Source organism: Cherax quadricarinatus, chromosome 7, assembly GCF_038502225.1.
Source record: "Cherax quadricarinatus isolate ZL_2023a chromosome 7, ASM3850222v1, whole genome shotgun sequence".
Lineage (NCBI taxonomy): Eukaryota > Metazoa > Arthropoda > Malacostraca > Decapoda > Parastacidae > Cherax > Cherax quadricarinatus.
In genome coordinates, this window is record NC_091298.1 from 18,953,449 (window position 1) to 18,971,253 (window position 17,805).

Sequence of the window (17,805 nt, forward strand, 5' to 3'; positions counted from 1 at the left end):
TTAGTGATGTCTGGGATGCACTTGACTCTGGAGTTGGCTGGTTTGGTAGGGCAGGGCGGAAGTGGATTATTATTGGTTAGAGATTGATTATTTTCAGGGAGACAGTTTTTAATTTGGTAGTTTTTGAGAGGGTGATAACTGGCTCGTTCTCGGGGCGCCGTGCGTGATTAGAAGATTCATCGGAGAATGTGACTAATGGATGCATAAGACGCATTTGCAACACTTATTGCATATGTGTTGCACATTTGTTATTCATCTACTTGTCGGATTTGCATAAGATTTATACAGTGATACTTGGGAGTAAATATTTAATTGGCTATCTGGGGGGATGGGGTTGAGTTTGTCCATTTTTTTTTAGTGTATATAGCTGGTCGATTTCTATGGGGTTGCGGGTTGAGTGACTGTTGATTCTTGGGAGGCAGTGAATGATAGGTAATTTTTTTTTCTGGTCGCTGTGTGAATGAATAATGTTTATGTGTGCTATTATGCACCGATTTGAAGGAGGCAGCAAGTATCTCGCTGATTTTTTTTCTAAACATTGTAATTCACTGGGTAGGTCTTCAAAAATGATTTACATTGATTTCTGAGTATCGTTGTGTGGTTCATTGAGATGTATGGAAAGAAATTCATCTCCGAATCTTTCCAGATAACGTGATCACCTGATGACTTCTCAAGCCGCTTTTAAGATCATAAGAAAGAAGGAACACTGCAACAGGCCTACTTACCCATGGGGAGCAGGTCCATATCCCCCCCGGATTAGACCAATGTCCCCCCCCGGATTAGCTCAAAGACCCACCCAGTCTGGTCATCTCCACTCAAGGATGGAGCACTGCACCGGACCCAGCAGCACAAGCTAGTCAGGTCCAACTCACACCCACCCACACCCACTCATGTATTTATCTAACCTATTTTTAAAACTACAAAACGTTTCACCCTGAATAACTGTACTCGGGAGTTTGTTCCACTCATCCACAACTCTATTACCAAACCAGTGCTTTCCTATATTCTTCCTGAATCTGAATTTTTCCAACTTGAAACCACTGCTGAGAGTCCTGTCTTGGCTGGAAATTTTCAGCACGCTATTTACAGCCCCTTTATTTATTCCTGTTTTCCATTTATACACCTCGATCATATCCCCCCTAATTCTACGCCTTTCGAGAGAGTGCAGATTCAGGGCCCTCAGTCTATCCTCATAGAGAAGATTTCTGATACATGGGATCATCTTTGTCATCCTCCTCTGTATGTTTTCCAGAGCATTTATATCCATTCTGTAATACGGTGACCAGAACTGAGCAGCATAGTCTAAATGAGGCCTAACCAAGGATATATAGAGTTGAAGAACAACCTGAGGACTTCTATTATTTATACTTCTAGATATGAAGCCAAGAATTCTGTTAGCTTTATTGCGAACACTAATGCACTGTTGTCTTGGTTTTAGATTACTGCTAACCAGAACTCCTAAATCCTTTTCGCAATCAGTAGTATTAAGATCAACATTATTTAGTTTATATGTGGCATGGTTATTTAACTGTCCAACATTTAGAACTTTGCATTTGTCAATATTAAACTGCATCTGCCACTTCTCCGACCACTGCATCAGTCTATTCAAATCATCCTGGAGTGCTCTAGTGTCCTCATTAGAATAAATTGGACGGCCTATTTTAGTGTCATCAGCAAATTTGCTACTTTTTTATTTTTTTTTTTTTTTTTTACACAGGGTTTGACAAGGTTAAAGGATCCCTAGCTTTATTGACAGCTATTTACAGGTTAAGGATTCCTAACTTTATTGGCAAGCTAAGAGCTGTTACCTACATCAGCTCATTTGAAAGCATTTTTATTGTTATGAGACATACAAGTAGGAAACAGGATGAAGTTGGAGCCATCTGTGGGCCAGCATTTTCATTTGATCAACTGACTTTATCTCGTTGACATCATTATGCTGTACGAATGTGTTCCATACTCTAGTCATCCTGGGTATGTATGATCTCAGATGGAGTGATGTTCTGGAGAAGGGTACAGCCAGAGTGAAGTTGCTGCTTTCTGCCCGTCTTATGTCGCTATTTATTCCCTCATCTATGTCGTTTATGTAAATTGTGAATAACAACGGGCCCAACACTGACCCCTGAGGAACACCGCTTGTGACGTGCCCCCATTCTGATTTTTCCCCATTTATGCAAACTCTCTGTTGTCTATTTGTCAGCCATGCCTCTACCCAGGAAAAAACTTCTCCTCCTATTCCGTGTGCCTTAAGTTTCCTCAAGGAAGGAATGTATTAGTAATGTATTAGTTAATTAAAATAGCGAAAAACCGTGTTTTTTTCAATGCAACAGTGCTGGAAACTCGATCCTCCATCCCTTAATCGACCGAATCTCGTAACAGACAGAGATGTATTTTGTCTTTCAGAAGTCTACGTTAGATCACCCAGACTTTCTACCCACTAGGGTTACTTACTTGTTTCTCTTTTCACTTGTTTACTTTCCCTCTCCCCAGCCGCTGGATCGTGACCCTCCTCACGGGCGTGCTCAGTGGCGACTGCGAGTGACGGCGTCGGACGGAGAACTGGAGGCGCACACCGACGTACGTGTCAACCTCAAGGACATCAACGACAACGCCCCTTACTTTCCCTCCCACACCACCACAACTACCGTCTCCGAGGACACGCCCAAAGGTACGTTCCCCACCCACACAACCACCTTCTCCGAAGGCACGTCCAAAGGTACGTCATCCGTGAGCCGCTCACACCACCGCTTCTAACGCCTCAGAGGACACGCCCACAACATATCTCACCCATACACACACCGACACCCCCACTCCCACCCACACCGATGCCGCCATCCCATCCCCCATGAGATAGATAGATAGATATATAGATAGACAGAGAGAGAGAGAGAGAGAGAGAGAGAGAGAGAGAGAGAGAGAGAGAGAGAGAGAGAGAGAGAGAGAGAGAGAGAGAGAGAGAGAGAGAGAGAGAGGAAGGAGAGGAGAGATTGATAAATAAAATGAGATGTTTTCGTGCATTCATCTATAAGTATTCACCTACAGTGCATGTGGTTGCAGAGGTCGTGTCTTAGTGCCTGGCCCTCCTCCTTCGCTGGGCGCTACTGCGTTCCCAGTCTCCTGACTACGAGAGCCTTATCACACTTCCACTTCCTCAAAACTGTGTATGGATCTTGCCTCTACCACTCCAGTGTCCAGGCCATTCCACTTCCTAACCACCACAATGGTGTGACTCATCCGCGCTTTCAGTTTTCAGCTGTACGCCCATGTTTCTGTTTCCCATCTCTCTAACAATGTGTCCCTGTGTATCCTGTCAATTTTTCTCATTTGTATGTTGTTATCATATCGCCCTTAGTTCTTTCATCTAATGTCATCAGATTTAGCCTCATTAATCTCTCTTCATAGCACACAAACAACCCTTAGCTCCGGAACTAGTCTCGTTGCAAACCTCTGCACTTTCTTCAGTTTCTTGATATGCTTGATAAGATGTGGCTCCATAATGATGCTGCATAATCTAGTATGGGCCCGACTTATGTCATATACAGTGTCGTGAACAATTTACTTATGTTCCTCAAAGTTAATCTTAGATTTGCCAGTCGAGCGTTTACCGTAGCAATTTATGTGCGCCTCAGGTGATATTCTCGGCAAATTGTTCGCCCCGAGGTCCTCTTTGAGTGAGATTTGAATTTTTTTTTCTCTCCCCCTAGCCTGCACTCCACCTGTAGTCTTCTTTGCCCATCCCTAATCTTTGTAAGTTTGCACATTCTTGGGTTAAACGTTAGTAGCCATTTGTCAGACGAGACCTGTAGCCTGTCCAGATCCAGTTGAAGTCTCCTGGTCTTCACATGTTTGTATTCTCTTCATTAGTTTCACATCATCTGCGAACAAAGATACCTCTGACATTATCTTTCCGTCATGTCGTACATATATACAGGAAATAGTACAGGTTCTAGTACTGATCCTTGTGGAAATCCACTCGTCCCATGAGCCCATCCCGACACTTCTTTTCAGATAATGATTCATTGTGTCCTTTCTGTTAAGTATTCCTTGATGTTTTGTAGTGCCTTCTCTGTCATCTCTCCCTGTTTCTCTAGCTTTCGTTCCAGTACCTTGTGCGGTACTTTGTCAGAAACCTTCTTAATATATATATATATATATATATATATATATATATATATATATATATATATATATATATATATATATATATATATATATATATATATATATATATATATATATATATATATATGTCGTGCCGAATATGTAAAACTGGTCAATTAGCAAGAACTTATTTAAAATTAAATCCTTTCTAAAATTTTCTCTTATATGTTTAAAGATATATTTTTTTGATTAATATTAATGTAAAAATTTTTAATTTTGCACCAAAAGGAACTTAGAAAACTTACCTAACCTTATTATAACAAGAACAATTTATTTTAGCTTAACCCAACTAAATATATTTTAGATTTGTTTACAATAATTTAATACTAAACAAACACAGTGAAATATATTTTTTTTCATTAGGTTCAGAATGATTTTGGCGAAATTATTGCATACACAAATTTTCACTTGTCCTATATGGCAAGATGAGCGTTGCTATTTAAGCCAAGATCGCAATTTCTGCCCATTCGGCACGACATATATATATATATATATATATATATATATATTTAAAATTATATATATATATATATATATATATATAGAAAACTTACCTAACCTTATTATAACAAGAACAATTTATTTTAGCCTAACCCAACTATATATCTTTTAAATTTGTTTACAATAATTTAATACTAAACAAACACAGTGAAATATATATATATATATATATATATATATATATATATATATATATATATATATATATATATATATGTATGTATCGTGCCGAATATGTAAAACTGGTCAATTATATATATATATATATATATATATATATATATATATATATATATATATATATATATATATATATATATATATATATATATATATATATATATATGATTTTTTATTCATTCTGGAGAATATTTTTAATTGAATAAAATGATTATTAAGGTAAGTCTTGTTCCATGTGACTGTAACTTTTCCCCACCAGAGAGTTTTCCTCTTATATCGGTTATTATTAGCTCTTGCAAACCAAAATCTCTTCCTTTGAGTAATCAGAGATAATTTTCAGATCTTTTAGCTTCTTTTTGTAGGTAACCCCATTTCAACTCTGTGATCAGTCTTGTTATAATACCTGGAGTATACCTGGAGGATGTTTCTAGGGTCAACGCCCCCCGCTGCCCGGCCTATCAACAGGCCTCGAGGATTTTTCTAGTTCCTTGATATGTATGATCAGGTGTGGGATTCTGGAAGGTGCTGCATACTCTCTGGTGGGTCTGGCATGTGTACTGAGGTTATACAAACACTCGACTCTAGTCACTTGACTTTACACTTATCAGCCATATTGGACGTTATGCTACGCAAATTTATACTGATGAGCGTATGTAATTAACTCCATCTGCCAGTTTCAAGACCACTGTTTTACACTCAAATGATGTTAGTCTTCTCCAGGGCCCCTCGAGCTCGGATGTGAAGCTTCATACAGACTTCATTAGGTTGAAAAATATAGTGTGGCTAAGCTTCACTCTTAACACAACAATGCACATGGGAAATTAGATATGTCAGTTTGGTACACTTGTCCACACACCTGGATAACCTGGGTATCTCCTGATTTGGTAAGAAATGTATACAATGACTTATTCATTGCTAATCGATTGATTTTCAAAGCATCGCAGGAAGGTTAAATTAATATATTCTGTGTATTTCTAGTAGTAATATTTTACATTGAGGCTCGATACCATAGAGTGGTATGTTATTATTGTTTAGTTATCCACGTAGCATTACAAGATAGGCAGTGTATATGTGTTGCCTTTAATAAGTCTCATTAGTTTGTTAGACAGTGCAACTTAGCTCAGTGTCTATAGGCTAAATAAGGCAGTGTTTCCTGCGTATATTCACCAACTTGTGGGGCAGATGGACATAGATGCATCTAATGTGATATTTTATTGTGGTAACGTTTCACTCTCCAGGAGCTTTATCAGGTTGTGACACGACTGTCACGGCTTGACAAACCGAAATGTAGCCACAGTAAAATGTCCCATTAGTTGCATCTGTGTCCATTTACATAACATTCTGTCGGTAATTCTATCATTTTTACAAACTTGTGAAGTACAGTCAACTGATGATAGGCTTCCCAAATTGGTAATATTTCTAGATTATCACTTTCGATTTAGACAATACTCTTAGAACTATATCGAGTTATTAACACGTGCTAACAGTTGTTGTAATTGCAATAACACTGCAATTAGATATTTACCTTCAACATTTTTTTGAGAATCATTTGAAGGGTTGTTGAAGTGTAACTTTACCTAATATTTGCGTTCTGATTTATTGTGTAACAACTACGAGTATATTTTGCAGTTTTGACGTAGTTTAATATTACGTATAGTGTCACATGTCCAGTGAAAAGACATTGAATCATTAAGGTGGATTAAGGAGTAATGCAGCATTCACATTAAACTCTGCACTGATAACGATTAGCCTCATAGCGTTTCCATGGTGCCAGCAAGAAATAGCCTTTACTGAAGATAATAAAGTGGAGAAAACTCGCATATATGCACAGTATAAGTGGTTGTTAATGCAACATGCTAAACCTTAGCAGCGACGTGAATGATTCTTTGCCGAGATTCTGAAGGCTGTTCTCAAGATTAACAAGGGCTCATGTGACGCTGGCACTATTGTATTTATATATGCCCCTCCCTCGGCGATACTGGGACACAAATGTCTCGGACGAAAAAAAGAGGGACGAAAATGTCCAGGGACGCCAAGGACCGGGACACATTTGACCAGGACACAATTGTCTTATCGCTGGGTAATTTACTCACTCCATGATCCTTCTCCTTTTTTTTGGGGGGGGGGAAGTGTGCATGATCTGTGACTCCAATCTATAATCTGTCAGTGGCTGTCTTTTACCTTTCCCAATGTTCATACAGTAATTGTTTACTTTCAGTGACTGAATTCCGGTAGTCATTTCTATGAACATCTTCATGGTCTCTTCATGTCGTCTTGCAATTATTTCATGCCTTCTCCACTGTGTGTGTGTGTGTGTGTGTGTGTGTGTGTGTGTGTGTGTTCTCCCCCCCTTCACTGCTCTCACAAAAAAGTAGTGTAATGCTTTAGAATCTGCGCTATAAATATCGCGTTTAACAGCTTGATAAATTCTCCCATTTGTCTAGTGTTTTCTTGTAACTCCAGATGCACCTGTTCCGCTCCATTTGTTTGGGAATGGAGTGAAGAGTGATGAATGGATGGGTGGATTAAGACGGATTGAGACCCCCCACCCCTCTCCCATCCTCCTTACACGAAGGACTGGATGAACGGACGTGACGAGAATAGTTGATAGATACTTTTTACATGTGAATTCATGGAAAAATCCTGTAAGTAATATGTGAATGATGACCCGGATTATTTTTATAAACAGCAAGGTGAAAAATATAAGCAAACTTTTCTCGGATCGCGCAGCAAACGAAATGCGTCTATAATATAATATCTTCATTTCTTACAAGTACATGTACATGGCATACAGGCCTAGCTGACATCAATGATATACTACTACAGTATATAGAAAGTCGCTTATTATGCTGAGCATTTCAGGCAAATTCGGTCAGTTTTGCCCCAGGATGCGACCCACACCAGTCGACTAACACCCAGGTACCCATTTTAAACTGACAGGTGAACAGGGACAGTAGGTGTCTTATGGAAACACGGCCCTAATGTTTTCCAGCCGTACCGGAGGAGATTCGAACTCCGGGCCTCAGTGTGTAAGCTGAGTGCGGTAGCGATCGAGCTATTGTTATTATATTATTAGGGAAGTGCTAAACGTACTGTATTGACATGTGCATGAAATTAGCTATTAATTGTGAGTGCTTGTGAGTAAAGAATCTCTTTCATAACTTATTCATGACGAACTGCAGGTGCTTCAGTAGTGCAGGTGAAGGCCACGGACCATGATGACCCACTAGAGGCTGACAACGCTCAGGTCACCTACTCGCTGGAGAAGAATGCCGTTGACGAGTCGAGTGGGAGCGCTATCTTCAGTATCGACAGTCAGCTGGGTCTCATCACCACGGCGCTCTGCTGCCTCGACCGTGAGAAGACCCAGCGCTACACCATCCAGGTGGTGGCTACTGACGGAGGAGGACTCAAAGGTGAGTATACCTCTGTAATTGTGTGAAACGATGCAGGCACGTTCCTTCTCTTGAGAAACCGATTGAAGTGGTAGGTATACCGTCAGTGTACAATGAACCTGGGGTTAAAATTAACCACATGCATCCGAAAGAGACAAAGACTCTTAGATACAGTTACCAGGAGCCATGATTGCCATAACCCAAATATCAACAAGGGACTCATCACAGGGCATCATCACAGCAGCAGTATCGAAGCCCACGAGACCAGTAACAGCAAGAAACCTAGCCGAGAACATTAACGCCATCGTCACCACTGCAGGTAAAGGAGGGGTAGTGATCCTAAGCTTAACGTATCTCAAGCCCCATCTTCCTCCAGGAAGAATGCACCTATATTCTTGAGACATTTGTGCGACTTCAGTTCACTGCATTCTTCGTACATGACTGCAGACGAAGGGCAGAAGCCCTCCTCAACACGGCACACAGGAAACAAGCCGACAAGAGATATGTGGTCATCCCTTGAAGCAATGTAGCCATTAATATATCACATGCACTGATTAGGAACAACATTCGTTTGTCAACTGCGGCGTCGACAGCCATCGAGGAACTCACTAGACAGAGATACATTACTCGCCAACCAGTTTCCACTACAGGAGTCTACACAATTACATGTGGCTGTTGTAAAAAGAAATACATTGGGTAGACAGGTAGAAGCTTGGCCATAAGGATAAGTGAACACAAAAATGCATGTTACAGAGACGACACGAATAATGTATGTGTTATCTACAGAAACACGGAGGGACTTCTGATGCCTTGGACCTGTGCACAGATGATCTTCATAGAACCAGATCTCAGGAGACGCCGATGTTTAGAATCCTCTCTGATTGCAATAACTAATACTGTAATACAACAGAGTAGGAACTTAAAGTATTGCCATTACATTACTACAGAGAGCCGAATAAGCATCGTCCCTTCCACTACCAAATACAATCGTCAAACGACAAAACGATCGTAAATCACCCAACCTCACTGTCACTCAGGTGCTGCTCTGACTGTATAAGCTCATGTCTTTCTACCCATATGTATATTTGAAGTGACCAAGGTACCAGGACAAAAGCATTTCCAGTAAAATGTCCTATTGTTGCAAATTTGTTTTTCCATCAATGAGTCGTATATTTCACGTTTCCTCAAAGGGTTTCATGAACCCTCTTAGCACTTCTTTAAGGCACAGTGTCAAATTGTGTGACACCAGGAGAGTGCCACGTGTCACACTTGACGTCACCTTCATTTCCAGGTACAGGGACGGTGGTAGTGGAGGTTGGGGACGTCAACGACGTACCTCCGAGGTTCTCGCGTCCTGAGTGGACGTTGGACGTGTGTGAGAGTCTCACTCCCGACAATGTGCTGGCCACCCTCACCGTCGTTGATAACGATGTCTCCAACAACTTCTCCTTCCGGGTCAGTTCACACCACCACACCACCACTCCAGCCTGACCCACTTGCTCAGTTCACCACCACACCACTACCACCACTCCACACTAACCCACCTGTTCAGTTCTCCACACCACCACCATCACTCCAGACTGACCCACCTGCTCAGTTCTCCACCACACCACTACCACCACTCCAGACTGACCCACCTGTTCAGTTCTCCACCACACCACTACCATCACTCCAGACTGACCCACCCGCTCAGTTCTCCACCACACCACTACCACCACTCCAGACTGACCCACCTGCTCAGTTCTCCACCACACCACTACCATCACTCCAGACTGACCCACCTGCTCAGTTCTCCACCACACCACTACCACCACTCCAGACTGACCCACCTGCTCAGTTCTCCACCACACCACTACCACCACTCCAGACTGACCCACCTGCTCAGTTCTCCACCACACCACTACCACCACTCCAGACTGACCCACCTGCTCAGTTCTCCACCACACCACTACCACCACTCCAGACTGACCCACCTGCTCAGTTCTCCACCACACCACTACCACCACTCCAGACTGACCCACCTGCTCAGTTCTCCACCACACCACTACCATCACTCCAGACTGACCCACCCGCTCAGTTCTCCACCACACCACTACCACCACTCCAGACTCACCCACCTGCTCATTTCTCCACCACACCACTACCACCACTCCAGACTGACCCACCCGCTCAGTTCTCCACCACACCACTACCACCACTCCAGACTCACCCACCTGCTCAGTTCTCCACCACACCACTACCATCACTCCAGACTGACCCACCTGTTCAGTTCTCCACCACACCACTACCACCACTCCAGACTGACCCACCTGCTCAGTTCTCCACCACACCACTACCACCACTCCAGACTGACCCACCTGCTCAGTTCTCCACCACACCACTACCACCACTCCAGACTGACCCACCTGCTCAGTTCTCCACCACACCACTACCATCACTCCAGACTGACCCACCCGCTCAGTTCTCCACCACACCACTACCACCACTCCAGACTCACCCACCTGCTCATTTCTCCACCACACCACTACCACCACTCCAGACTGACCCACCCGCTCAGTTCTCCACCACACCACTACCACCACTCCAGACTCACCCACCTGCTCATTTCTCCACCACACCACTACCACCACTCCAGACTGACCCACCCGCTCAGTTCTCCACCACACCACTACCACCACTCCAGACTCACCCACCTGCTCAGTTCTCCACCACACCACTACCACCACTCCAGACTGACCCACCCGCTCAGTTCTCCACCACACCACTACCACCACTCCAGACTCACCCACCTGCTCAGTTCTCCACCACACCACTACCATCACTCCAGACTGACCCACCTGTTCAGTTCTCCACCACACCACTACCACCACTCCAGACTCACCCACCTGCTCAGTTCTCCACCACACCACTATCACCACTCCAGACTGACCCACCTGCTCAGTTCTCCACCACACCACTACCACCACTCCAGACTCACCCACCTGCTCAGTTCTCCACCACACCACTACCATCACTCCAGACTGACCCACCCGCTCAGTTCTCCACCACACCACTACCACCACTCCAGACTGACCCACCTGCTCATTTCTCCACCACACCACTACCACCACTCCAGACTGACCCACCCGCTCAGTTCTCCACCACACCACTACCACCACTCCAGACTCACCCACCTGCTCAGTTCTCCACCACACCACTACCACCACTCCAGACTGACCCACCTGTTCAGTTCTCCACCACACCACTACCACCACTCCAGACTGACCCACCTGTTCAGTTCTCCACCACACCACTACCACCACTCCAGACTGACCCACCTGCTCATTTCTCCACCACACCACTACCACCACTCCAGACTGACCCACCTGCTCAGTTCTCCACCACACCACTACCATCACTCCAGACTGACCCACCTGCTCATTTCTCCACCACACCACTACCACCACTCCAGACTGACCCACCTGCTCAGTTCTCCACCACACCACTACCACCACTCCAGACTGACCCACCCGCTCAGTTCTCCACCACACCACTACCACCACTCCAGACTGACCCACCCGCTCAGTTCTCCACCACACCACTACCACCACTCCAGACTGACCCACCCGCTCAGTTCTCCACCACACCACTACCACCACTCCAGACTCACCCACCTGCTCAGTTCTCCACCACACCACTACCACCACTCCAGACTGACCCACCTGCTCAGTTCTCCACCACACCACTACCACCACTCCAGACTCACCCACCTGCTCAGTTCTCCACCACACCACTACCACCACTCCAGACTCACCCACCCGCTCAGTTCTCCACCACACCACTACCACCACTCCAGACTCACCCACCTGCTCAGTTCTCCACCACACCACTACCACCACTCCAGACTGACCCACCCGCTCAGTTCTCCACCACACCACTACCACCACTCCAGACTCACCCACCTGCTCAGTTCTCCACCACACCACTACCACCACTCCAGACTCACCCACCTGCTCAGTTCTCCACCACACCACTACCACCACTCCAGACTCACCCACCTGCTCAGTTCTCCACTACATCACTACCAACACTCCAGGCTGACTCAACTAATCAATTCTCCACCACACCATTACCATCACCTTCAGACTGACCCACCTGCTCAATTCTCCACAACTCCATCAATACCCAGACTGACCCACCTGCTCAGTTCTCCACCACACCACTACCACCACTCCAGACTGACTCACCTGCTCAGTTCTCCACCACACCACTACCACCACTCCAGACTGACTCACCTGCTCAGTTCTCCACCACATCACTACCACCACTCCAGACTGACTCACCTGCTCAGTCCTTCACCACTCCACCACCACCCCAGGGTGACCCACCTACTCAATTCTCCACAACTCCAGACTGATCCACCTGCTCAGTTCTCCACCACTCCAGACTGACCCACATACTCAGTTCTCCACCATTCCAGACTGACTCACCTGCTGAGTTCTCCACCACTCCAGACTGACTCACCTACTCAGTTCTCCACTACTCCAGACTGACCCACCTGCTGAGTTCTCCACCACTCCAGACTGACCCACCTCCTCAGTTCTCCACTACTCCAGACTGACTCACCTGCTGAGTTCTCCACCACTCCAGATTGACTCACCTGCTCAGTTCTCCACCACCACTCCAGACTGACCCACCTGCTCAGTTCTCCACCACCACTCCAGACTGACCCACCTGCCCAGTTCTCCACCACCACTCCAGACTGACCCACCTGCTCAGTTCTCCACCACCACTCCAGACTGACCCACCTGCTCAGTTCTCCACCACCACTCCAGACTGACCCACCTGCTCAGTTCTCCATCACCACTCCAGACTGACCCACCTGCTCAGTTCTCCACCACCACTCCAGACTGACCCACCTGCTCAGTTCTCCACCACCACTCCAGACTGACCCATCTGGTCAGTTCTCCACCACCACTCCAGACTGACCCACCTGCTCAGTTCTCCACCACAACTCCAGACTGACCCACCTGCTCAGTTCTCCATCACCACTCCAGACTGACCCACCTGCTCAGTTCTCCACCACCACTCCAGACTGACCCACCTGCTCAGTTCTCCACCACCACTCCAGACTGACCCATCTGGTCAGTTCTCCACCACCACTCCAGACTGACCCACCTGCTCAGTTCTCCACCACCACTCCAGACTGACCCACCTGCTCAGTTCTCCACCACCACTCCAGACTGACCCACCTGCTCAGTTCTCCACCACCACTCCAGACTGTCCCACCTGCTCAGTTCTCCACCACCACTCCAGACTGACCCACCTGCTCAGTTCTCCACCACCACTCCAGACTGACCCACCTGCTCAGTTCTCCACCACCACTCCAGACTGACCCACCTGCTCAGTTCTCCACCACCACTCCAGACTGACCCACCTGCTCAGTTCTCCACCACCACTCCAGACTGACCCACCTGCTCAGTTCTCCACCACCACTCCAGACTGACCCACCTGCTCAGTTCTCCACCACCACTCCAGACTGACCCACCTGCTCAGTTCTCCACCACCACTCCAGACTGACCCACCTGCTCAGTTCTCCACCACCACTCCAGACTGACCCACCTGCTCAGTTCTCCATCACCACTCCAGACTGACCCACCTGCTCAGTTCTCCACCACCACTCCAGACTGACCCACCTGCTCAGTTCTCCACCACCACTCCAGACTGACCCACCTGCTTAGTTCTCCACCACCACTCCAGACTGACCCACCTGCTCAGTTCTCCACAACACCACCACCACTCCAGACTGACCCACCTGCTTAGTTCTCCACCACCACTCCAGACTGACCCACCTGCTTAGTTCTCCACCACCACTCCAGACTGACCCACCTGCTTAGTTCTCCACCACACCACCACCACACTATCTCGATGTGTTAATTAAGGGATCACTGAAATAATAGTCATTACGCATAATATCCATTAATTAACAACAGTCGTTTCTGTTAGCCTAAGTTTAAGATGCTGGATCCCGCTACTTAACGACTTCGTTAATTACAGGTCAAGGCTGTGCGCCGTCTGTTAGAGGAGCTACACATTCTTGAGTTATGTTGATGTTGTTATCTTGACACTGTTATCTTGCCACTGTTGAGTTATCTTGACACTGCTGAATTTTCTGGACACTGTTGAGTTATCTTAACACTGCTGAGTTATCTTGACACTGCTGAGTTATCTTGACACTGCTGAGTTATCTTGACACTGTTGAGTTATCTTGACCCTGTTTACTTGACACTGCTGAGTTATCTTGACACTGCTGAATTTTCTGGACACTGGTAAGTTATCTTGACACTGTTGAGTTATCTTGACACTTTTGAGTTATCTTGACACTGCTGAGTTATCTTGACACTGTTGAGTTATCTTGACACTGTTGAGTTATCTTGACACTGTTGAGTTATCTTGACACTGTTGAGTTATCTTGACACTGCTGAGTTATCTTGACACTGTTGAGTTATCTTGACACTGCTGAGTTATCTTGACACTGCTGAGTTATCTTGACACTTTTGAGTTATCTTGACACTGCTGAGTTATCTTGACACTGTTGAGTTATCTTGACACTGTTGAGTTATCTTGACACTGTTGAGTTATCTTGACACTGTTGAGTTATCTTGACACTGCTGAGTTATCTTGACACTTTTGAGTTATCTTGACACTGCTGAGTTATCTTGACACTGTTGAGTTATCTTGACACTGTTGAGTTATCTTGACACTGTTGAGTTATCTTGACACTGTTGAGTTATCTTGACACTGTTGAGTTATCTTGACACTGCTGAATTTTCTGGACACTGTTGAGTTATCTTAGCACTGTTGAGTTATCTTGACACTGCTGAATTATCCTGACACTGTTGAGTTATCTTGACACTGCTGAATTTTCTGGACACTGTTGAATTATCTTGACACTGCTTAACTTTCTGGACAGTGTTGAGATCTTGACACTGCTGAGTTATCTTGATACAGTTGAGTTATCTTGACAGTGTTATCATGCACTGTTGAATTCTCTTGGCACTGTAGAGTTATCATGACTATCGGATTATCCAGGCAACTTAACATATTTCCATTGACAAAATGTCAACTGAACAACATAAATACAGACATTAGTAATAATACTAATACTAATACTAATACTACTACTACTACTACTACTACTACTAATAATAATAACAATATTGATTGTTTTGTAAAGCTCTAGATCCCTTACAACAGGAGCATAATAAACTTTTACTTAGACGAAGAGGAAGCAAGACTACTTAGTACCAGTATCAAATAAGTTTAACATAGGAAGCTGCTCGTCTTAAAATAGTGTAAATGAAACTCGGGTGTTGGACTCTGTTTGGAACTTAACTCATTTAACTGAGGCTTTTCTTGGGAAATGTGTGTGTGTGTGTGTGTGTGTGTGTGTGTGTGTGTGTGTGTGTGTGTGTGTGTGTGTGTGTGTGTGTGTGTGTGTGTGTGTCTGTGTGTGTCTGTGTGTGTCTGTGATTTATTGAGTGAGCTTCAGTTGCTGCCTCATTCAATAAAACACATGTGCAACACCACTTAGACATGTTTATTGAGATACATTTCACCCACCGGGCACTTAAACAATCTAACACAGGGACATGAGCCAACTGAGGTGGAAAAAGTAGAGCGATGCAGGAGTAGTAATGGTGGTCACATGGGGGCGGGGCCCACTAATGGATGTAGGTGACTCCTACAGGACGCTTTAGCATTAATGAAGGCTCTAGTGGGCGAAACATCTCTTAATAAAGATGTCCAGATGTTGCATCTGTGTCTAATTCATAAACTTATCGAAAGAAAATCACGGTCCTAATTTCAATCAGAGTTGTTCCGAGAAGCTTTTTCTTGTTTATTTTCCCTCTGTTATAGTAATACATATATTTTTGTTATATTATATCTGCCATAAGGGGCAAATATATTTATATTATACCCTTGCTTAGCTTGTTTATTTTCTCTCTATATATAATTAATTAAATATTTATTAGTTAACCCTCTAATATTTATGAACCATTTATAAATACACGTGTCTTTAGCAATATATATATATATATATATATATATATATATATATATATATATATATATATATATATATATATATATATATATATATATATATATAATGTAGTAGGTTGGTAGACAGCAACTGCCCAGGGAGGTACTACCGTCCTGCCAAGTGAGTGTAAAACGAAAGCCTGTAATCGTTTTACATGATGGTAGGATTGCTGGTGTCTTTTGTCTGTCTCATAAATATGCAAGATTACAGGTAAGTCTTGCTACTTCTACTTACACTTAGGTCACACTACACATACATGTACAAGCATATATATACACACCCCTCTGGGTTTTCTTCTATTTTCTTTCTAATTCTTGTTCTTGTTTATTTCCTCTTATCTCCATGGGGAAGTGGAACAGAATTCTTCCTCTGTAAGCCATGCGTGTCGTAAGAGGCGACTAAAATGCCGGGAGCAAGGGGCTAGTAACCCCTTCTCCTGTATATATTACTAAATTTAAAAGGAGAAACTTCAGTTTTTTCTTTTGGGCCACCCCGCCTCAGTGGGATACGGCTGGTACGTTGAAAGAAGAAAGAAGAAGAATATATATATATATATATATATATATATATATATATATATATATATATATATATATATATATATATATATATATGTGTGTGTGTGTGTGTGTGTGTGTGTGTGTGTGTGTGTATTAAAATTAAGTATAAATAGGTTAATGTTAATCTACCTTTGTCAAATTTAATCTAAAATATCTTAAATTAACGTAGATCTTGTAATAGTAACCTAGTTAACCAGAGGAGGTGGTTGTTTAGTTCGTGCTAACATAAACGCAGTCAAATGCGTTAGAAAACAATCGCTATTATGAGGTTAGGTTGTCCATGCAGGTTGTGCCAGGGAGCGGGCGTGGGTGGCAGATGTTTCGGGTGGAGGGTGGCAGCGGTGACGGCGGGGCGGCTCTACCCTGGGGAAACCTACGAGCAACCGAAACCCTGGACTACGAGGACGCCGACCACAGACGAGGCTTCCGCTTTAAGGTCCAAGTTACAGACATGGTACGTCAACTTTGTGTCAAGCGTCAGATTTGTGTTGCGGTACGTCAGTGTTGTCAAGTCTTAATTGTTTTTCGTTACCTATAGCAGCTCATTTATTAAGAAAAATACGTTCAAGTCTTTTACTTTTCCTTGTGGGATCCTGCCTCTGATGTTTTCCCATAGCCACGTTTTTCCGTATTATAATTAAATTTTTCTAAAGTCAAATATCTTCTCCATTTTCAAACTGTTATGTGTACGTTATTTTGCATCTTCCCACAGCGAAGTAAATGCTAGGTTAAAGGCTCTGTATCCTAAGATAAAGGTTGGAAGAACTCTCTTCTTATTCTCACTGTTCCCTTGAAAGTACTCTTTTATTTCAGTCACTATCCACAGAGTTGTTAAAATGTGCACTTTAATACACTTAACTCCTTACAGCGAAGTTCAACATTTAACAGCCCACATAGCCAATCGCTACCTAAAGCTCGAGTG

At 44.0% G+C, this 17,805-nt stretch overlaps 1 protein-coding gene across 1 annotated transcript in view; it reads left to right on the forward strand.

Moving 5' to 3' along the window:
* LOC128686994 (putative neural-cadherin 2) overlaps window positions 1-17,805 on the forward strand; it is a 919,537-nt gene that overhangs the window by 827,055 nt on the left and 74,677 nt on the right. Inside the window, exons 7-10 of the mRNA XM_070082349.1 lie at window positions 2,491-2,668; window positions 8,025-8,258; window positions 9,529-9,692; window positions 17,170-17,337. Of these exons, the coding sequence (XP_069938450.1) occupies window positions 2,491-2,668; window positions 8,025-8,258; window positions 9,529-9,692; window positions 17,170-17,337 (744 nt within the window). The remainder of the gene's footprint in view (window positions 1-2,490; window positions 2,669-8,024; window positions 8,259-9,528; window positions 9,693-17,169; window positions 17,338-17,805) is intronic.